Source organism: Acomys minous, assembly GCF_964271855.1.
Source record: "Acomys minous genome assembly, chromosome: 15".
NCBI lineage: Eukaryota > Metazoa > Chordata > Mammalia > Rodentia > Muridae > Acomys > Acomys minous.
This window is the reverse complement of record NC_140497.1, coordinates 58,761,849-58,785,116: the sequence shown is the minus strand read 5'-3', so window position 1 is coordinate 58,785,116 and position 23,268 is coordinate 58,761,849. Positions and strand designations below refer to the sequence as shown.

At 47.3% G+C, this 23,268-nt stretch overlaps 1 protein-coding gene across 2 annotated transcripts in view; it reads left to right on the top strand.

Moving 5' to 3' along the window:
- The window catches only part of LNX1 (ligand of numb-protein X 1), a 107,808-nt gene that overhangs the window by 4,741 nt on the left and 79,799 nt on the right, over positions 1 to 23,268 (top strand). Inside the window, exon 4 of one of the 2 annotated variants that reach the window (XM_084759715.1) lies at positions 14,931 to 15,408. In XM_084759715.1, the coding sequence (XP_084615841.1) occupies positions 15,017 to 15,408 (392 nt within the window). In that variant the 5' untranslated portion in view covers positions 14,931 to 15,016. Of the gene's footprint in view, positions 1 to 14,930; positions 15,409 to 22,764; positions 23,095 to 23,268 lie in introns of those variants that run through there. The other variant, XM_084759716.1, reaches the window with a different exon arrangement.

The following is a 23,268-nucleotide window of genomic DNA, read 5'->3' as shown; positions in this document are numbered from 1 at the left end:
TTGAAAAGGAGGCAAGGTAGTAGGCAATAGACAGACCTGGGTCTGTGGCTATTGTGAGCCTACATGAGGCACTTCATATTTTTGTATCAATTTGTTTCTCCAGAAAGTGGGATACTCAGTGGGATTTCTGTGATAAACAGTTGCGGTGGCCATGTGTGAAGTACCTGGCACATGCTAGGTGCTCAGTTTGAGCGGTATATCGTTCCAGGACAGACATGTTGTGTTAACCACAGTTAGATGTCTTAGCTGTGCTTTAGTCTAGACGTCATGATGGAGCGGGTCACTGACTGCACAGAGCACATTTCTGCAAGGGCTCTTGTAGGATTACAAGGAAAGCCTGTTAACCCATCTTGGCCTTCTAGGGTAGCGCGGCTGTCAGTGTGATGTCTGGTCTTTTACAGAGCAGCAGGTGTAGCAATCTGGCATACGAGAGAAGTGATCTGAGCATCTTCCTGTGGTCGGGTCTCACGGCTAACTCTCTCAGCATTTCCTCTCCTGATAATATTAGAATTCTGCACCCCTAAGCAGGAGCCGAAAAGATCTGCTGGGCTTAGGGCTACAGAGGCTGTCAAGTGTCCTCCCCACCTTGGCATCTCTGGACTCCCTGGAAGCATGAAGCTATTCCTGAAATTTATATGCCAGTGTTACAGACTCACTTTTATGTGGGTGGTAAAGTGACTGCCCTCTGACAGGGTTACCAAACAATTAGGAGCCTTTCAAAACTACTTGAAGGAGACTGTGCCATTCCTCCTGAGGGATTTGGATTTTACCCAGGTACTATCTCCATAGAACAAGAACCAGTATAAAGACCACAAAAGTTGCTAAGAACAGAGACCTGCAGGGGGCAGAGATCAACATCGTAGAACATGGGCTCTCTCTTCAAACATCCCATCTCTGTCATTCCCTCCTTATTCTGCGCCCTATGGAGTAAGGACACCACAGTGACCTGTTGCTTAGCAACACAGATACAGACTTCAAATCGAGGAGAGAACGCACTTTGTATGAATTGACATTTCCAAAAACTGCAACAGGTTCGCTGGTGGGGCGCTACATGTACTGTTACTGAAAGCGATCATTTTTTGACACATGTAACACCTGGCATGTTTGGTTGCTGGGTTCACAGACAGGTGTATGTGTGGTAATGGGTGAGTGCACATATGTGTGGATGGATAAATGGTACCTGTATTGATGAAAGATGGGTAGATAGATGTATGGGTGGATGGATGGGTGGATGGATAACCAAAGATCACTTCAGCTGAGATGTTTCTTTACATGTAGCATGAAAGTACATACTGTAAAATCAAACTGTTTTAAAGATTACATGAGAAAAGTATGTGTCTAGTACCAGCCTATCCCTCAACCTGTAGAAAACTGCTTGCTGATAGTAGTAGCAACACACTTTAAATTTTATATTCTAAACCAGAAAGGAGCAAAGCAAAGGCATTCCCACCTCAGACAGGGTGGGTGCGAGGTGACTCCCAACCTGGACATATGCAGGTTTTACGATGGGCATTTCATTCCTTCCTGTCCCTCTCTGCTCAAAGAATTCCTCCTCTCTACCCAGGGAGCCACAGTCCCTGTTGTTACTTGTGGGTTAACTAGTGCCATTCAACTGTGTGCCACAAGTGTCATTCCAACTAACCAGAAAGGTTTTCTTCTTGTTGTTCTGTTTTTGTTTTTGTTTTTTTTGACAACAGTTTTACATTGGAACAGGTTTACTTAACCACTACATTGTTTCCCAGTGACTCGGATTTGCTTCTTGTGTTTGATGCATTCGTCACGGGGACACAGAAGACTTCACCGGCAGCCGAATGGAAGCTCTCTAGGAATTCCTTTAATAGCCTCTTGGCACACAGCATGGCAACAGCCCATGCATGAGGGGAGGGTTAGCGATGGCATTGCTATCTGTTGAGATGATTTGTATAACTTGCTTGTGACTACAGACTGCCAGTCACGTGGCCTCTTTTGACTGGAGTGCCGCATGCTGAGGCTCATACACCCTCCTCACATTAACACATGAGTCACCTTGTGTTTTCAAGCTCCTCGTTAAGTGTTATGCTCATACTCGTATGACATCTCCCACAGTACACACACACACACACACACACACACACACAGCCATTCCATCGGTGGCCCCTGGAGGCCCTTGTAAATTGGTTCCACAGTCACCTCTAAAGACATCTGCATTATAGTTTATTAACGAACTAAAAGGAAATTAGATTTTTTTTTTTTTACACTGGGGAAAGGTTTCTATCCCTAAGAGAACAGGAGTCTCGGTAGCTACCATCTCCAAATGTTTACCCTGTCACTTAGCCATATGGGGGAAGGTTGGAGCGGGTCACTGAGAATACTTACTTCATTCCTGTGGGACTCACCTCCAGGAATACGTCATCTCCTGGCTTAGTCTGTTAGGATTGCCACAGGTAAAGACCATAACAACTTCATTCATTATTTTAGCTCTAGAGTGTGTAGAAACTTGAAATCCAAACATCATCAGGGCCACATTCCCTTCTTTGAAGGATCTAGGAAAGAGGAAAAATCTACCTTTGCCTCTTCCAGCCTTGGTGGGTCCGGAGGGCAGTTGCTGGGTGGCTAAGTCCTCACACTGTCTCCTCTTCTGGCCCTAGTCTTCGCTTCTGTGTCTCCTAAGGATACCAGATTTAGAGATCACTCAGGTAATCCAGGATGATCTCATCTCAAGATCCACCACTTGCTGGCGTACTTCAAAGACAAATTTCCCACTTAGCTCAGCCCCCCCTTCAGTGGGGACTCAGTCTGTAGCTGATGTTCTTATACACAGCCATCTCTATCTGTTTCTGGAGAAATCTTCATGTAGGTCTTCCTAATGCTTTGACCCTTTAATGCAGTTCCTTATATGTGGTGGACCCCCAGACATAAAATTATTTTGTTACTCCTTCATAACTGTACTTTTGATACTGTTATGAATCATAATATAGATGTCTGATATGCATGATGTCTGATATACAACCCCTGAGATAGGGTCGGTCCATCCTAAAGAGGTCACAACCCACAGGTCGAGAACTTCTGGTACAGACATATTAAGTGAAGTATAGATAAAAAAAGAGTGAAAGTTGGTGGCTTTTACCATGACCATCCTTTATTCCTATGTTCAAGACGGGGTAGCAGGGTTTGGGGCTCTAAGGATCTAATGTATTCTTCCCTTCAACACTGGCAAATCTATAGAAAGAAGATAGGAGAAGCCAACACAGGCCGTAATAGAAGACAGGTCAGGTCATATTCTCAGAGGTTATCACGTCACTGAAACTTTGTGGGGCTTGCGGGCCGTGCCTCCGGAGGAACTGGCATCATGGGACTAGCAAGACGGTGCGTGTTCAAACCCATTAAGTTAAGCTAAATATCAAACTTGAGATTTAAAACCCCATCCTGAGAATGAATGGACGATGTGGGACAAAGCTGTCTTTCTCCTTGTTTCCATGCCTGCCTCAGGAACATGTGCAGGTCACATGAGCTTGTCACCTGTCACCTTTCCCCACGTAAATAGAACATTGCCAACATCCTAAGTCCCAGCCAATGAGACAAACTCATCCTCAAAGCCCCCCCACCCCACCCCACCCAAAGTTTATCAGTCCCTGGTTTGGGGCTGGAGAGATGGCTCAGCGGTTAAGGGCACTGACTGCTTTTCCAAAGGTCCTGAGTTCAATTCCCAGCAACCACATGGTGGCTCATAACCATCTATAATGTAACCTGATGCCCTCTTCTAGCCTGCAGGTGTACATGTAGACCACTGTATAAATAATAAACAAATACATCTTAACAACAACAACAAAATAAGTCCCTGGTTCACATGAAATAAAGTGGTGAGCACCATCTACTTATTTTTTAAAATTATCTGTATTATAGTAGGTCTGGCTAGCACAGTCGGTAGAGGATGAGACTTTTATTCTCAGGGTTGTGGGTTCGAGGCCTACGTTGGGTGCCACTTATTGTTTTTAAATTACCAGTACTATTAATATTAGTATTATCAGTATGCCCAGCTAGCAATCAACTAAGACACAGACCACTTCCTATATTTTAAAATAGCCTTAGTTAGCTTGGGGCAGGGAAGATATCAATCCTCTAAACTACTTCCCATAGTGGGGCAGGCTTGGGATCCCTGTCTCAATCCCATGCCATCTGTTTTACATAACCTCTATCAAGCTACCTCCCATCTATAATCCCAAATCCTTGCTAATGTTCTTCATCTGGGTCGAATTCTCCGGCCACGCCGGCCACGTGCCTCTCTTCCAGCTAAGCCATGGCGGCCTTCTTTCCTTCCCTCGGGACCTCTCCCTTCTCCTTGTGGCAGTCTTTCTTCTTCCCAGGATTCCGCTCTCATCCCCCGACATCTGCTTCACTGAAGGGTGTCTGAGACTGGCTGCTTATTCAGAGCTCTAACACTTTGTGAAAGAAGGGCTCCCCCTCTCCCCAAACACTTCATCGCTGGACCCCGGGAAGCTAGAGCTTGCCCAGCTGTTACAAGCTTCTCCTCTTCACCTCCACCCTCTTCAGTGCCAATCTGTGGGAGCCACCCTTCGCTGCCTAGTTTGGTCCCAGAAGCCCTGAGCTCCCCACTGCCACCTGGCCTGGTGCCAGCAGCCCAGCTAAACGAGCAGCACATCTACTGTGGAGAAAGTCTCCTTTTCCCACACCCCAGGCTGGACCGGAGAGCTTGTGACACAGACTTTGGTCAGTGCTCACTTGGAACCCCGTGCTTCATCCTTTCCCACTGGGAGACGTGCGCACTTCCCGCTCTGTGCCCCGGTGGCCCTTCCAAGAGACATGGGACCTCAAAACTTGATCTCCCACACCAGGATAAGCAGATGAGTGTCTCCTTCCAACTCCCACTGCTTCAAGGGACCTTAACAAATTTGAAAGTGTCCCAAGAGACCCTTTACCATCACCTGCACTGCTCACGGGGACAGTTGACAGGACTGTCAGGAACAGAGACAGAAAGAGAAGATGAGGGAGAGCCACCAACGCTGTCTTCAATTTGGGGGACAGAGATCATGGTTGGAAGGCAGCATGACATATGACGAACACTGAAACACAGAACAGAAACCAACAACCAAAGCAGCAAAGAGCCTGCACCTTTGAAAACCACACAGCCCCCCATCACTGGGAGTGCTTGGAATAGTAACTGACATATCACCCCTAGGTGTGGTGAGCTAGCAGTTCCCTACTTGATGAGACCCTAAGATCCTTGCCCAACCCAAAATCTTGTCATTTCTAAGCCAGGCACAGTGCTCACACCAGTAAGCTCAGCCCATGGGAGGCTGAGGGAGGATTAATAGTTCGAGGACAGCGTAGGTCACACTGTAAGTGTCAAGCCAGCTGGGCTACACTCATAGTGAGGCCTTGACTCAAACAAAAACAAAAACAAAATCCCCACAAAACAAAAAACAAAACTGTGACTTCTAAATAAGTAAAACATTCAAAAAATGTTTTAAAATCACATAGAGAGGACTAGAGAGATGGCTCAGAGGTTAAGAGCCCTTGCTGCTCTTCCAGAGGTCCTGAGTTCAGTTCCCAGCAACCACATGGTGGCTCAGACCATCTATAATGTGATCTAATGCCTGCTTCTGGCATGCAGGTATACATGCAGGCAAAGCACTGTATACATAATAAATAAACAAATTTTTTAAAAAAATCACATAGAGTCACTGGTGATGTAGCGCACACCTGTAATCCCAGCACTTGGGGAAGCAGAGGCAGATGAATCTCTGTGAATTTGAGGCCAGCCTGATCTACAAAGCAAGTCCAGGACAGCCATAGCCACACAGAGAAACCCTGTCTTGAAAAACCAACCCACCATCATATAGAGCCACCAACCTGTGTGCATTTTTGTCCTTGGTGGAAGTGTTTGGCCAAGCTCTTCCCTCTCAGGATTTCACCTCATTTATTAAAATCCTAGTCACTTTTGTTTGTTTGAGGTTGTGTTTGTCATGCTTTTAAGACAGCGTCTCCTGTAACCCAAGATGGCCTTGAACTCCCTAATAGGTGAGGATGGCCTTGAACCTGTTGTTATTATTGTTATTGTTATTGTTGTTGTTGTTGTTGTTGTTGTTTGGTTTTTTGAGACAGGGTTCCTCTTGTCCTATAGACCAGGCTGGCCTTGAACTTACAGAGATCCACCTGCCTCTGCCTCCAAAGTGCTGGGATCAAAGGCGTGAGCCACCATGCCCGGCTGGCCTTGAACTTCTAATCCTCCTATCTCCACTTCCTGAGTGCTGGGATTAAGGGACGTACCACCCATGACCAGTATATGTGGTCCTGAAGGCTGATCCCCGAGATGTGTATATGCTATGCACATTAAGTTTCCTGGGCCTCACTATGTCATCTTCTGGGTGCGTCTCCTCCCAAGCCATTTACTGTGTTTGCTGACCGCATCATGCCATTGCTCCACCTCTAGTCTCCTAACTAAATGCAAACTTCATGAAGATGGCACTGAGATCTCTCTAGAAGACCCCGCAGAGTTCAAAGCAAATGCTGGCCATGCTCAGGGCAGTCAGCACACATCTGTAGAACTGACATAGCTGGAAACTGTTGGGAATTCACATGTATTTCTTCATGTACTCATCTGCCTACAACTTGGTTATGTTTTTTAAAGAAAAGACAAGACAAGAAAGCCACTTCCTGCTGTGGTCAGCTTTGACAGGGGAGAGCAGCAGTTTGCAGGTCATTTCTCATCCACACTTCTCTAAAGTCAGGGCTTCCCAGGAGTTGGGGTGACGCTTGGTAGTCATGGAGCCCTTGATGACAGGACACGCTCTGCCTTAATCGCGTATTGTTTGCAGGCATCCATGTTAGAGACTAGGACATGGGAGGCCATCTTATCTGAGGCAGAGCACTTGCAGACCGACCCAAAGATGGCAGGTGCACCGTGACATCCAGGGCCAGAGTGGTGAGGTCGGCTGTCAAGGGAGATAATGCTCTTTTCTGAAAGGCTGTGAAAAGCCAGCCCCTGGCCTCCAGAGCTCATTTGTAATTGGCTAACCACAGGGGACTCTGTTCACTCAACCGCGTCCCTTGACTCGTTCCCCCCTCGCCCCCTTTCTGAATATCTGTGTTCCCAGTTATTGACTCCAGATGCGTTCCGCCGTCTCTTGTTCGGTTCTGTAATTTCCTGGCAGATTCTGACCTCTGTGGAGACCCTTTATATTTTTCTTCTGTTCGTTCTAGTGTCTGAAACACTGTGCAGGCGACTGCCATTCGCAGATTTCGGTAATGAGTCTCTTGCTCCCTCCTTGAGACCGTTGATTTAGAAGTTAAGCAGAAGTAGAGGTAACCGCAGCCCTCCCAGCAGGCTGTGAGTACCTGCCTCTGTTTCCCAAGGTGAAGGGCACACCCTCCCCTGTGCACACACAGATCCCTCCTCCAACCCTGTCTCTTAGTTTGAAGATAATTTTTTAAAATCTCATAAGTGACTTCATATTCAGGTCATTGAAGTGCCTGGTTTTCCTGGCTATATACAATTCTGTAAGGCAAAGAATAATGTATCTTAGTTCATAGTCAGTGCCTATTTTTTAAAAATCAGGCATTTTTAATGCTCACCAGATGGATCTGAAATTTGAGACATAAGTAAAGTTAAGAAAGAAAGGGGAGGGGCTTATCTCAACTTTGGGAATTACTTCCCACGTCGTAACTATCTATTTTAGGAGCTTCATCCAGGGCCAGGCCACCATTGAGTCAAATGTGCCTGCCAGGCAGATTCCTTTAGAGAAAGGGAGACCAGGTAGCCAGGGCCACTGCGGGACACTGTTATTTGCACTGGTCCACTGGACTTCTCCATGTGGATAGGACTGAGTGTCCCGGCTGCAGCTGGGGTGGCTGTAGGCCCAGGGGATACTTTGAAATGCTGAGTTACCATGCTGCCCACCAGTGGTTCCCTCTCACATTTTAAAGCATCATCAACAAAACTCTATACCTGGGTTTGTTTGTTTGTTTGTTTGTTTTTTAGGTGTCCTTTTCCTTCTGTTGTTTGTGATGCTAAGGGCCCGAACTCAGGGCCTCACACATCCCAGGGAAGTGTTTATGTTTATGGGAGGTGTGCATGTATGCGGGGCTGCACACATGCCTATGTGGAAGACAGAAGGCAACCTTAGGTGTCATTCCTCAGACACCGTCCACCTTGTTTTCCTGAGACAGGGGCTCTCATTTGACCTAGAGGTTTCCCATCAGGTTAGAGCTACTCAGGAATCCGGTATGAGATTAAAGCTCAAGCCAAAGGGATGGCTTTGTTTGTTGTTTGGTTGTTTGTTTGCCTAGTGTTTTTGTTTTGTTTTTTGTTTTATATGGGATCTGGGGCATGAATTCAGGTTCCTGTGGTTTCAAGGCAGACACTTCAGCAGCTGAGCCCTCTCTCCGACTCCATTTCTTGGAGCTCAGTTACCTGAGTGATCACTTGCTATAGGTTTAGTCTGTACGTGGTTTAAATACATTGTAAAACACTGGGATTGGTTGAGGGATAAAACGCTTGAACAACTTTAACTCATCTTTACAAAGTGATGCCCAGTGTGGGCTTAGACCCTCGTAATCTTGGCACTCTGGAGGGCAGGGCAGACGGATGGTGCCATCACGGTCAGCTTGAGCTAGGTAGTGAGAACCTGTTCCCCCCTCCCCCATCCTTCCCCAAGTTGTGAGATGAACGCCTCTCCAGTAGGGCTAGAGCCCCCACTGTTTGCCACGTTCTGGGTGGCATCCTGGATGGAGAGAATTGTCATTTGGTTGGGCTCTCACTTACTCACTCAGCAAAGCTTCTGCTGGGCCCAGTTGCTTCATCGTTGTCCTCCCTGGGCCAGAGCTCTCCACCTCCCTCTTGTCTTGGGGAACCCTCTGAGGGAGCCCTTTGGCAAATCGTGTACCTGGTGTCTCTACCAAGCACGAACTGAGGTGGAGCTGTCATTGGGTTAGAGCCTGCTTACAGGTCAGTGGCACACCTGCGGCACACCAGCCAACTCCACGATTTCCTCATTGTACCTGGCCAGCTACCAGGGATGAGGTAAGGAAAATAATGAAGGCTCACCAAGGCAGTTAATCCCAGGGCTGGGTCTAAGCCACAGTGTCGACACCCCACTTTCCCTACCTGAACTTCTAAGAAAAATACTGATAAGGCCTTGATTTCTTGTAAAGCAAGTAAGGCACTAGCCTTGGGGTGCAAAGTTAAAGGAACAACAACAGGAAAGCTCGGTAATCACGATTTTAATAGTCTTTATATTAGACTTTCCATTGCTGTGGAAAGAGGGTTTTCTTGTTGTTGTTTTTCTGAAGGGGTGCAGTTCGTCCTGGCAGGGGAGGCAGGAGTGAGTGTGAGGCATTCACAGTCAGGAAGCCAGGAAAGAGAGAGATAAATGCTGGGGTTCAGCTCAGCGCCCGCTCCCACTCTACAGTCAGGTCAGGACACCAGCCAGAGAGCAGCATGCCCACTTCATCCCTCACTTAACCCTCTTTGGGAACACCTGGATGTGCTGCCGTGGTGAGACACAAAGGACAGAGACTGAATGTAAAGATCGGAGTAGTAATCGGTGCTTTCTTAGGAATTACTATCACAGTCTCTCTCCTCTCCCCTGTAAGGAGGCTCAACACAGCACCAGTGAGATAAGCTCGCCTGCTATTTAGGGATGGATTCAACAGGGCTTTCTCACAGAGTGTGATTGGAGTTTTCTGTAGGCAGGGCTGTCTCTTCCCTGAGTTGGGGCAACTGTCACCATCCAGGATGACAAGCATTCTCCTCAGACACTTTTCTAGTGCTGTGTGTCTTTTGTGGGCAGAGCCGGAAGGTGCTGCCCCTCTCTCTCTTTCCCTCTCTCTCTCTCTCTCTCTCTCTCTCTCTCTCTCTCTCTCTCTCTCTCTCTTCCATGGACTTCTCTCCACTCGTCAGTTTAACCTTGAAGCATGCTAGTGAATTTTAATGTTTGTGCTTTGGTGAGAAAAATATTACTGATTGACTGTTTAATTTGTTTCCAGTGCTGTTTTCTTGTATTATGTGTTGTATATATATTTTAAAATGAGATTAATAAAATAGCCCGAAACATCATCCCACTTGCCACGTGACTAAGGACAACAGAACGCTGTGGGCCAGGCTGTTTCAGTGCCAAAGGCCTCCTTCTGTTATATAAAGCCACAAAGCAGCTTTCCTTTTCTCAACCCTGTCTACAGACCTGGTTTATGCTTTTACAAGCTCCATGCTTCCCCTTACAACCCTCGACCTTGTCTCTCCATCCATCTGTCTATCTACCTACGGAGAGACTGCTATCCCTTTGCAGTGTAGATGCTTCAAGAACTCCCTTCCCACCCACAGACACCCACATCCACAGATGTTCAAGGCCCTTCTCCAACACAGTGCAGTGTTTGCATTTAACAAGCACACATCCTCCTGTGTGCCCCAAATCTTGTCTACATTACTTAAAATAGCTAATATGATGTAGTTGTGCTGAATTTTTAGGAAAAATAATGAGGGGGAAGGTTGCATATTTAACATAGATCCCTTCCTTTACCCTAACCTGTGATTGATTGAATCCCAAATCCATGAATTTAGAATCCTTACACATTGAAGAATCCCTTTCTCCCACCTTCTGCCCCCCCACACACAAGCGAAGGCGTGCACACACACACACACACACACACACACACACACACACACACACACACACACACACGTACAGCTATCCAAGGAAGCATCACAGGCCAGCTGAAGATCAGCTCAGGATACAGATGTCAGCCTCTCTCCATCCTGGGATTTTAGAGCTCATCCTGTCTAGGCAGTGTAGGAGACACACTGACAAACTGGGGTGCTTGCTGAAGAGAGTCAGTCAGCCTCATAGAGACCAGAAACCTGAAGAAATAGTGGGTGAACCCATCTGAGTCCAGAAAAGGACATATCTTCAAATACCACCGCACTAAGGAACTGCATGTGCTCCGTGATGATCTCCATAGCCATACTGTGTGTCCTGGAGATGGCAGGGGCCCCAGGGAGACTAATTCTCACTCAGAAGGGCTGGCCTACCATACTGAGAGTATTTAAATAAATACTCTCTACCCACCTCAGCCCTGACTTTACTCTTGCTAGGGAAGAAAAGCTTTTATCCATTAGGTTAAACGGTTCTTTATCCATCCTGTCATCTCAGTACAGCAGCCTGGCTCGTAGATGTCTGAAAGCCGGATCTGTTACATGTTACAACAAGATGCCATATGTTCTGTAAGATAGAGACAGGAAGAGAACTGCCAGGTAAATGCAAGAAATCCCATTTTCTAAAGTCTACCTAGTTCATTGCTGTAGAGCCCAAACTGTGTGTTCAGCCAGCCCTCTCTCATGGTCCATTTTTATTTATGTAGACTTTATTTAGTCTATAGTAAATTCACAGAAAATACATATAAGCGGTGTTTACATTAACATTACATTAAGAAATTGGTTTACCATCTGGCCAAGAGCCAGTGGATTCATTGCTGGGAGAGGGGTCCGGAGGATGGGAAGAGAGGTAAGGGGGGGGGATGACGGCTGCAAGGAGGCTTGCTAACCTTGCTAAGGTCATTCTGTGTGGTCCCCCCCCCACCCCAGCACTCCAGTTCTCCTTAACGGCAAGGACTCTGTCTCCTCAGAACGTTGGCATCTCTCCTTCCAGTGAGACCTACAGAGACTGAAACCCTTCTAGTTCTCTAGGTCCTTTCTGTTGAAGTAGTTACACCACTGGAGTTTTGGCCACTTCATCCTGGAGAAGGATGCTGGGAGACGAAGGCAGGCAAGGTTTAGAAGAAGCGAGTCTGGCAGCCCAGCCTGCTTGTCTTCCTTCCCGGTGTGACTGGCCAGTCACTCAGGTGCCCCAGTCTAGTTTCCTGATCTGTTCAATTAAAAGCAAAAATGTCATGAGGCATTGTGAGGATAAAATGACGCAGTCTAATAATGTCCTCAGCACAGTGGACATGCTAAGCAAATTGTCAAGAAGCAAAGTTATAAAAGCATCCATCCAGATGGGCATGGTGGTGCACACCTTTAATTTCAGCAGTCAGAAAGCAGAGGCAGGCAGGTCTCTGAGTTTGAGGCCAGCCTGATCTGTGTATATAGTGAGACTTTGACACACATACATGTACACACACACAGACACACATACATATACATACACATACATATAATACACACATACACAGACACACAGACATACATACACATATAATACACACATACACAGACACACACAGACACACACACAGACACACAGACATACATACATATACATACACATACATATAATACACACATACACAGACACACACACACATACACTGACATACACAACAAAACAAAAACATTTTCTCTTTATTAACACAGAATCATAGAAATCTACTCGTGAATGGAATTTTATCTAGTCTGGTGACCTAGGGGTTTTTGGTTTTGTTTTGAGGTTGGTTTGGGGGGTGGGGTTATTGTTGTTTTGTTTTTTTGGTTTGTTTGTTTGTTTCTTTTTGTAAGCTAAGGTTCTTAGTATGGAATATTATAAAGAATGTGATGTGCCAAGGAAATGCAGACAGGGTAGAGGAGAAGTCATGCCTTAGTCAGCTTTGTGTTATGATAGTGAAAGACCTCAGTTGGTGTCTTACTTTTTTATTGCTGCGCAGGCGCCATGACTGAGGCAACTTACGGAAGAACTAAAATACAAAGAGGATTAATGGGAAAGAAGAGGAAGGGCGAAAAGCGAGCGAGCGAGCAAGCTGTGGGGTGTGCAGAGGAATATGTTTGAGGTGCATTTTATATGGGCTTGAAACGTCCTTATGCAATCCTTTATAATAAAGAAAAATGTGACCGCACGGCCTGCCCAATGCCCCCCACCTCATGAAGGTTCCACACCCCCACCTCCCAGTAGCTTCCCCCTGGGTCCAAGCCTGGAACACAGGGACCTTTGGGAGATGCTTGTCCAGACCCCAGAAAGTGAGCCAGGGTCTCTCCTTGCTTTCTCCCACCTCTGTTCTCCCGGGAGACCCCGAGCGAGGTGCATGGCTCCTCCCAGAACGCACTTTACAAGCCACACATCCAGGCTATGCCACCATGTCTCTGAGAAAGGAACGAAGCTCCTGGAGCTGCAGCCTGGTTTTCTGTTAGACTGTCTCCTGCAGAGGACAGGAGCAAAGCATGGTGTGTGTGTGTGTGTGTGTGTGTGTGTGTGTGTGAGAGAGAGAGAGAGAGAGAGAGAGAGAGAGAGAGAGAGAGAGAGAGAGAGAGAGAGAGAGAGAGAGAGAGAGACGGACCTGGGGAAGAATCTCCAAAGATCTACTGCCTCAGTTTACCCTTCTGAACCTTCCTCCTTAAAGTCATATGACAACTTTTGGGGTGGCCCATTTGCGTTCTCAGATTTATTTGTAGCTGTTTCTGGTCTCCCTAGAAGCATTTCCTATGAACTTCCAGTGTCTTCTTGGAACCCCAAGGACAAATGGGGTTCCTTACACTCTTGACTGCCGGCAGCTTCCCCATTCCTTAACCCTCTACCTTTCGCTGTCTGTGGTCTCGTTAGGAGATAAGTAAACTCTTGCTCTCTGACATTTTTAGGCACTTTACTTCAACCCCTTGTCCAGTGTGTTTCAGGCATCCTAGCTCAGTTCACAAATGTAAACAACGAAGTGGACTGGGTGCAAGTTGGAAGGCATGCATTTTCTTCCTGAGATAAGGCTGTGTTTAGACAAACAAGCTTAGAATGTTTGGAAAAGAAGAAAATTGTAGCTTAGTGTGTGACTGTCGTGCTACTTCCACATGCGACCCCCCTCTGTGTAGTTGATGTGTCTTCATGTCCCTGTAGAAAGTACAAAGTCTTTATTGAGTTTACTGAGTTTTGAAAAAGAAAAAAGAAGAGAGTTGTGTTGGAGGGGAAAGAGGCTCAACACTCCCCTGCCGTAATCAGTGGCAGAGTTCTGGCTGACAGTGGTTACCTGGCCTCTGCCAAGTTATGTGAATGCCTACCTCCCCTCTGGACTGGGGACTCCCTAAAATTGCATCCTTTCCGTATGTCTTAGACGTTTCCCTGTCAGCCCACAGCCTGGCTTAGGGTTGGTAATAACTATTTATTGTCTAAGAAGCTTTCGAGGTATAAAATCAAATGTTGGGAAAATCCCATTGGGAACTCTTTCTGTATCAAAGAAAAAGACATATCTCTGTGCTATGGGAAAATATTAATATATGATTGAATCAAAGTCTACTTTCATCAAGGGCTGCTGTTATGACAAAACAGAAAGATCCTCCCGTGGGAAATGAAGCTGCCTTTTCTAGGCAAACAGAGCTAGACCAAAGACAAAATCAATTCTGAAACGCATGTAAGAAAGTCACTGGTAGTTGAATCATACTTAGTGTATGCCTCGTGAAAATCAAAGGCTGTCAATGAACTTATTGGATCCCTCACATCAGCCTATATGGGGTCTGTCATTAATCCACCCTTTACTGATCAAAGGCAGCCACACACAGTGATGATAGGTTTGAACTCAGAGACCACTTAACTAGTGACAAGGACAAGAGAAGAAAGTAATGAAGACAGGAAAAAAATGTAAGTAATAACCATTGTAAAAATACGGAAGACCCAACAGTGCAGGTGACTTATTGAAGACTCTGGTGTCCTACTATGGCTGAGCTTTGGAGAAAGACACCAGAGAGTCATCAGAATTGATTTTATTATTAAATTATATCTGTTTTGTGTGATCTACACATTTCCCCAGTAGGCAGACCTCAAGTGATTATTAACCTATCAACACAGGAATAATGCTGGTTCACATTATTCCTACAATATGAACCGGAGGTACAGTGAGGCAGAGCTAGTTGCCTAAGCAGCCTAGAATGGATGTTCAGGCCCGTTCTAGCCCAGCACCAGCCCTTGCTCACATAAGTGCTACCCTCCTCAGGCTATGGTGTGAACATGAGCTGCCTTGTTCTCTTGTAGGTTTGCATGTGAGTAGCTCTTAGAATATCTTGACCTGCTTACGAGGAAATACTCCTTTCCTGGGTTTCCTGATTCCCCACTCAGCCATGAGCCAACCAGACTTTGCTGATGACCCAGCTCCCAGCCCTGAGCCCCTGTGCATGGTGTGTGGACAAAACCACTCCCCAGAGGAGAACCACTTCTACACATACACGGAAGACGTGGACGATGACCTCATATGCCACATCTGCCTGCAAGCATTGCTGGACCCTCTGGACACCCCATGCGGCCACACCTACTGCACCCTGTGTCTCACCAACTTCCTAGTGGAGAAAGACTTCTGCCCTGTGGATCGCAAGCCTGTGGTCCTGCAACACTGCAAGAAATCCAGCATCCTGGTCAACAAGCTTCTCAATAAGCTGCTGGTCACCTGCCCTTTCACGGAGCACTGCACTGAGGTACTGCAGCGCTGTGATCTCCAGCATCACTTCCAGACAAGGTAGGAACCCCTCTCTTCCTCCTCGTAAGACACCCATGAGGGTACAGCAAGGACTCGCTCATCTCTCCAGGGCCTGGTGCTCCTGGTACCCTGGCACTCCACAGGATGCCCAGTCTTTCTCTTTGGAACCAGTGAAGGGATCTGTTCCAATCAGACACAGTCCAGGTGTTTATGGCTATGAACCGTGAGGAAATATCATTAAGTAGGATTGGGTTGGGTGTCATGCCCTTATGCGTTTATGGTTTTGAAAAGTGGTAGTGTGAATGTTAGGGTTTGAGTATCAAATATCACCACGAAGTCGTGTCTCGAGTGCTTGGTCCTCAGTTAATGGTGCTATCTGGGGAGGTGGCAGAAGCATCAGAAGGTGGTACCTAGCTGGAAAAAAATAGCTTACCTAGGGCATACCTTTGAGGATATGCTAGGCCCCCTTTCTCCTCTTCTCTTTTTCCTGGCTACCTTCCTTACCAGGATGGACAGAGACCTCTGAGACTGTGAGCCCAAATAAGTCCTTTTTTACAAGCAAGCCATCTCTCTTTTTAATTAATGTAGGATCTATATTTATTCATTTACTTATTTTTTCATTTTAATTTTTTTGTTGGCATGTGTTCATCATGTGTAGAGTTGGACTCTATAATAACAAGGTTTTTTTCCTCCAAATAAACCAACTAAGTCCTTAAATGAGAAATTCAGAAACAAATATCACCCTTAGTTTTAGCTTGCTTCCTATTGCTGTGATAAACACCATGACCAAAAAGCAACTTAGGAAGAAAATGGCTCACACATCCCAAATACTGCCCATCATTAGCAGAAGCCAAGACAGGAATTTGAGGCAGGAACCGAAGCAGAGGGCATGTAGGAGCAGTGCTTCTTGGCTTGCTCAGCTTTCTTTCTTACAGCATCCAGCAACAAGGGTGGCAGCACTAAGAGTGGCCTGGGCTCTTCCACATCTGTCATTAATAAAGAGAATGTCCCACGGACTTGCCTGCCTCCTGGCAATCTGATGGAGGCACTTTCTCCACTGAGGTTTTCTCTTCCCAGATGAACGTAGCTTGTGTCAAGCTGACATAAAAATAACCGAGACACTCTCTGAATGATTGCTTACGTTTCTTTTCTGGCCGAGGCACACACATTGGTGGCAGGAAGATGTGTTTGCTGCTGCTGGTGACAGGCACCCCTGCTTCCCCGTCTGCTTCTTAGGGTGTCCCTTCTTGCTCCTGTGTGCCTGGGCATTCCTGTGTGGACAGCCTCCCTGGTGGCTCTGGGCTGCTCCGCATGAGGAACTCTTCTCAGTACACTTAAGGTGCTTAACGAAGTGTGAACAATAACACCACAGTCATTTTGTAAGAGGAAATTTGCAGGCTTGTGTTTATCTTGGTTCCTGTCATGGCCAGGGCAAGAGGCAAGTGCAAGTAATTTGTTTAAAGGTCACATACCTAAAGTCATAAGTCTGTGGCATTGTCTTCTGAGACTTCAGTAGATTCTTTCTAACATGGGAGCTTTTGTCATATAAGGGCCCAGGTATAATGGTTAAGCACGTGTGTACCATGCTGGCTGTGCTGGTGGACTCTAAGTGCCCAGCCAACTGTTCCCAGTGTAGGTTTTCAGACAGAGACCCACCTCTACAGATTCCCAAAAGAAGGTGTGGTCAAAGGAGATCATGGGGAGGGAACGTGGTGGTGACCTTTGCTGATAATTTTGGCCAGATGTCAGAGGCACTGTAGAGAAGAAAGTAAGCCCAAGGTCAAAGGTAAGGTAGGTCCTGGTCCAATTATGGCAAGACCAGGGGACACACTGGGTCGCAAATATAGGAGACCTAAGGAGAAAGGGTCCTGGTGGGAATCCTCTGAACATGTGCCAATGCCCTCTTCCCGCCACATTGTCATTTTTTCTTCTATTTGCGATGTATTAGTTCCCTGTTGCTGTGGTAACAAGTGATCACAAGTTTTCTGACTTCATACGACTCAAGTTTCGTTACCTCGGAGTTCTCTTGATGGTTAGAAACCCAGTAAATCCAATCCAGCTGGGAGGCACCCAACCAACATCATGGGGTCTCTGGGTTGAACTCTGCTGGGCTATAGGGAGCACTCTCCTTGCTTACTCTTTTCAGCTTCTAGATATTTCTTCCCAAAGGGTGACCAGGCAGTGATGGAGAATAGCAAGCATGGGTCTACTATGGCAGACCTGTGGGTCTACAGGGAGAGCAACCCATATTTCATCACCCTAACGGAACATTCATTCATCCCCCTGCCGGCACTACCCCATGACAACATCCCAGAACATCTCAAGGAAACTGGGGGAAAGTGTTGGCAACCACACAATTGGTAATGATATGCTGTGAGGGAAGAAACCCAGGCTGACAGAAATTCAGTCACCTCTTCAAGCTGTGGCTCTCTGAGAAGGAAACCCCCACCTCAAGGAAGCATGGGCCTTAACACCTGCCCTTGCACCTCTCCCTCCACACTACAGCTGCCTAAGTAGGTTGACACCAGCATTTCCCAAAATACACATTAGTCATCAAGTGCTTAATATATACACAGATGCCCTCTATTACTAGCACAGGCGTTTGTTGGCAAAGACTAAGGATTTTGAGCTAATCCTGGACCTGGCCTCCCATTCTTCCCAGGCCTTGGCCATTACTGGGCAGTAGACCACCTTTTCCTCCCCTTAGAAGGGACATTAAGGAGACTCAATAGCTATTGCTTTAGGCGTCTGTTGAACTTGGAAGACTCAGGGGGCTAGGAGACAAGCGTCTCTTTGCATGAGGCCTCCAGAGTATGACATGGCTATTGTCCTGTCATTGGAGACCGTTGTCCTGTCCCCATTCTGGGGAAGAGCATTTGTCCTGTCCCCATTCTGGGGAAGAGCATTTGTGAAGACATTTTGCTCTTTTTTTTTTTTTTCTCATTTTTTGAGACAAGTTCTCATGAGGAATAAGTTGGCCTGGCCCCCTATATTGTAAGTGAGGATGACCCTCCTGCCTCCACTTCCTGGGTGTTGGGACCACAGACACACACCATCACGTCCAGTCATTCTATAAGGCCATTTTATTTAGTGGATATAAATATGTAGAAACATTTTTTTTTTAGCTTAGCAAAAATTACTGAGCTGGCCACAGAGCTCAGTGGGTAGAGTGCTGGCCTACCACCCAAAAAGCCTTGGGTGTGATCCCCAGCACCCCATAAGCTGGGGACAGTGGTGCCTACGTATTACCCAGCACTTGCACGACAGAGTCAGGAGGATGAGGAGTTCAAGTTCACTCTTAACTCTATAGGGAGTTCGAGGCTAGCCAGGGCTAGCTAATACTCCATCTCCAAGAATATATTCATGGTGGGCAACATTGTGCTTTAAATACTGATGCACTGTAGAGTAGACAAAGGTATTCAACATGCACTACTCATACCAAGCTTTTGGTGATGAAAACTCTTAAATCTTCCGTGGACACAATCTCTTGTAAACTGATGATGTCAGAGAGTAAGGCTCGTGAATAGCGTCTGCTTCTTCCCACTAAGTTTTACATCTTTAACAGATGGTAGACTTGCAACTAGGGGACAGGCGCACCACATCTCTAAGCAGATGTGGTGTTCCCCAGGATTCTGGCCGTCTATGCACAGCGACCTTCAGAGCCTGAGCTGGGGGAAGCTTTAGGAAAACACGCAGGATGAACTGTGGCTGTGAGCTACTAGCCCAAGGTTAGAGCACTCTGGGAGTGCTGGCAGCCAGGGCCCAGTAGGTAGAGTCTGATTGGTGTGGTTGATTCCTGCCTTTTGTATGCCTTTAGATAATGTCACGTGTGTCTGCTCAGAGTTCCCAGTAAGAGGGCGGGGCTGGTTGAGTTGGACGGCATCACTCCTAACCAAAGTATAATGCCAGGAGATGTCACAGGGCTGCCACAAAGGGCCTGGCTGGTCAGTCTCTCTCCATATCTTGTGTCATTGCAAGTATAAATGGACACCAGCTTGATTACCCCTTGCAACACTTAAATTAATATCATACCTTCACTGTGTGACAACCTCATCTGCTTGTGTGACATTTATCAAGCACCATAATTGTCTGAGTCCTAGTGAAAGAGGCTGTGACGTCTGCTTCTGAGGAAATAACCTTGGAAGGCTAAAGAAGGGACACTAAAACACACCCCACTCTGAGTTGCTTCACAGGACAAACCCTGTGCCCTCTGTCTCTGTGTCTTTGTTTCTGTCTGTCTGTTTGCCTCTCTATTTTGGCTGTAAGCCTTAGCCTTTACTGACTGAGCCATCTCTCCAACCCCTTTAAAGCTGTCTCTCTTACTCTTTAAAAGTTGCAGATAATGGCGAGGGCCCCACCTAAGCACCTACTGGCAACGAAAAAAAAAGATCATTGTTCAGTGTTTTGGAAGACACTGGAATGAAAACATGATTCAGTTGGCTCCCTCACCACATGGCTGCAGGTTCTCAGGAGGAGTCTGACGGAGGCCTGGGAGGATCTTCTTCTTCAAAGATCTGCCCTGGCCTCTCTGCTGACCTTGACTTTTTGTGTGTATGGTGGTGGTGGCGGGGGTTGTGTGGGGTGCTTTTCTGTTTTCAGTACAATCCAGGTATGGCTGGCTGTCCACAGTCTTGGCAGGACATACTGCAGGGTCTCACTTTTGCACCTGAGAGCACCTGCACTTTTGCACCTGCACTTTTGCACTAGTCGGTTTGGTTGGTCACTTCAGGTTGGCAGGACATACACACTGGCATGCGTTCTTACAGTGACATGATTTGATTTGGATCGGGTTTTGTTCTTTTGAGTCAGGGTCTCACCACATAACTCTGGCTGTCCTGGAACTCACTTAGATAGGCCAGGCCAGCCTCCTGAACTCACAGCAATCCACCTGCCTCTGCTTCTCAAGCGCCGAGACTAAAGTTATGCACCACCAAGCCTAGCATTTTTGTGACTTTCTAACCCTGATCCAACCTCCCTTCTGTTTAACGAAGAGAAAGGAAAATGAGAAATGATGGTGAATATCTGAGGTGCCTTCTCGGGACAAAGAGGACAGGCAGCGACGCCCTGGTGCAGGCGTTAGGGTCAGGGCTGTTTACTCTCCAGGAAGCTGTAAAACAATGCAAGGTTGTTGCAAGTGAGGGTTTTTATCCCCAAGGGCATCGCACTGATTGGGATCACATCTGGCAGGCAAGAGGATATCACGTGGTGTAGAAATAAGGAGCTGGAAGTCTTCTTTTTCTCAGGGAACACAAAGTCGCAGGTAGCAAGGCTAGGACTAAGATGACGTCTCACCCTGACGCCATCAGGAATCCAGGCTTCCTTCTGTTTTTCAGCTTAGTGTCCACCCTCACGCTTGTCACTGCGTGCCCTCAAAATGGCTGCCCACCGTGGTATCACGTGGACGTTTCAGGTAGGAAGGGAGCCGAGACTGTTTCCTTTAAAGGCCTTTTTGGAATGTCTCTACCCGAGAATTTTGCTTATATCTTATTGGCCTGAATTGTGATTCAGGACCACCCATCTACAAGAGAGGCTAAGGGTGTTACTGCCGCAAATAACCTGGGTTCTGTTAGAAGAAAGAGCAGACACTGGTGGGACAGCCAGCAGTAGCTGCAAAGGAGCAACAAGAGGGAAGCTTTCTTTCTTTCTTTCTTTGTTTCTTTGTTTCTTTCTTTCTTTTTTCCTTTCTTTTTGAGACAGAGTTTCTCTGTGCAGCTTCTGGTTTCTCTGGCTGTCCTGGACTCCCTTTGTAGACCAGGCTGGCCTCGAACTCACAGCGTTCCACCTGCCTCTGCCCCTCCCGAGTGCTGGGATTAAAGGCGTGCGCCACCACACCGGGCCGGACGCTTTCATTTTTATGTTGCTTTCTCATCCGCTCATTCACTCACCCTGAAATGCAAGGAGACAAAGGAATGGGCAACCCTTCATTTGTCCTAGAACACATAGTGGACTGTCAGTGGCACCCTGTCATGTCTATTCACATCACCATGAAGACAGGGTAGAGAGAGCATGCTGGCTGTGGGTTGGGGTGTTACTCTAAGGTATGCACAGCTCAGAAGAGCTTGTCCTGGCACTTGCTAAAACCACATTTAGGAAAAGAATGGCCGAGGAACATCTTCCTCAGTCTAGGAGGGGAAGAAAGACGAGAGAAGGATGAGCAAGCCCTTCAGCTGGGCCCAGTCACTGTTACTGAGAGCCATTCCTTACTGTTGCTTGATGTGGCCTGGCTCCACCTTCATAACAATAAATATTCGGAGGTAAATGCAGCCAGTGATTGCTGCTGTTCTTTTCAGAGGAGGATACGGAAGTGCAGAGAGGGTAAGCAGCCTGCCTGTGACACCCAGCATGAGGCAGAGCTGGAATGCAAGCCTCACGCTTGTCACCTCAGCACCTAATAACAAATCCAACTTCCTCCCCCCCGCCCCCCTCCCCCCAGCGCTGACTCACCTCTGCATGCCAACCTCGCGGCCAGAGAATTCAAATTTGGGCTTCAGCAAAACTGGCAATGAGTGTGTCAGGCGTCACCCAATTGCATATGTCTGATCTAGACTGTGCGTGTTCAGTGCACACACAAAGCATGCCTGTGTTTAACTGCTTACAGCCCTGCCTCACCCCCGTGCCCGACTCCGATGTCAAACTCTCAGACACTATAGAGCTGATGCTGGTCTTCCTGACCTGTAGACACCCCAGCTCTCGCTGCCTCTTCCTCACAGGTGCAGCCCATTAATCTGGAAGCTAACTGTCCCTTTGAGCCATTTCTCTGAAGACTGAGCCCTTGACTTGGCGAGGTGGACTTCTTGAAAACGGAGTCTTGGAAGCATCTTGGCCATCCCAGAGTTCGCACACATAAGCCCTATCCAAGTTCAGTTACTGAGGCTCAGGCAATGAAATGCCAGAGCTTAGTCTAGGGAAGGGGCAGGGTGACTCTTTTCACAGACCAAGACCCCATTTGCACAGCATTACTGTCCATTGGGGCTCATTGGTCGTCTCAAAGGAAACAGCCTGGTCTTTTCGGAGAAGCCTGTCTTCAAATCCAGCCAGCAGGGCATCACCTGTGTGAGGATAGTGATGTGTAAAATGTCACAGATTCACTCTCCGAATGGGCATCCATGCTCAGGAGGCGTGGCTCCGCTTTCTGCACCTCCTGTGTGCGAGGCAGGCAGCGTCACAAAGCTGGGAGACTCCAGGCTTGGCTCCAGAGATGCTAATTTGAGTGTCTCTGCAGCAGGTTGCAGTATGGCTTGTGATTATTCGCTCACCCATGTGGAGTTGAAAGTGCCCATGCCCTTTTCCAACAGGGCTTCCCTCCCAGCCTGGCTGCTCCCAGCCAGTGATGTAAATGTACCAGCTGCTTCCCAGGAGCCAGTCCGAATCCTGCAGGAGGGGCCCAGCCCTCTCCCAGGCATCAGCCTGCCACCTTTCGCCTAAGCCAACCATGGTGGGTCTCTGCGATCTCCCATCACCTTATTGGAGATGCTCAGAGCTAATCCTCTTCCAGGCTCATGATTTATAACATGCCTTAATCAGATGCATTGTTGTTATCTTCTGATTGCGGGGACATGAGCAGATTTGCTTAAAGGGGCTGCACTGGGCTGGCAGGAGGTGGTCATCCGGAAGGCAGCAGGCTGTTCAGAAAATGAAGGCGCTTCTGCTGTTGGTCCTGCCCTGGCTGAGTCCTGCTAACTACATTGACAATGTGGGCAATCTGCACTTCCTGTACTCGGAACTGTGAGTCCCTTCTCAGTGCTTGCATCTCTCTCTCTCTCTCTCTCTCTCTCTCTCTCTCTCTCTCTCTCTCTCTCTCTCTCTCTCTCGTGTGGATGGAGGTGGCTTCGGAGTCACTTTCCTAGCTGGACTCCTCTGTTTCCGGCAGAATTTCTGCATATGCTAAATGAATGTGGG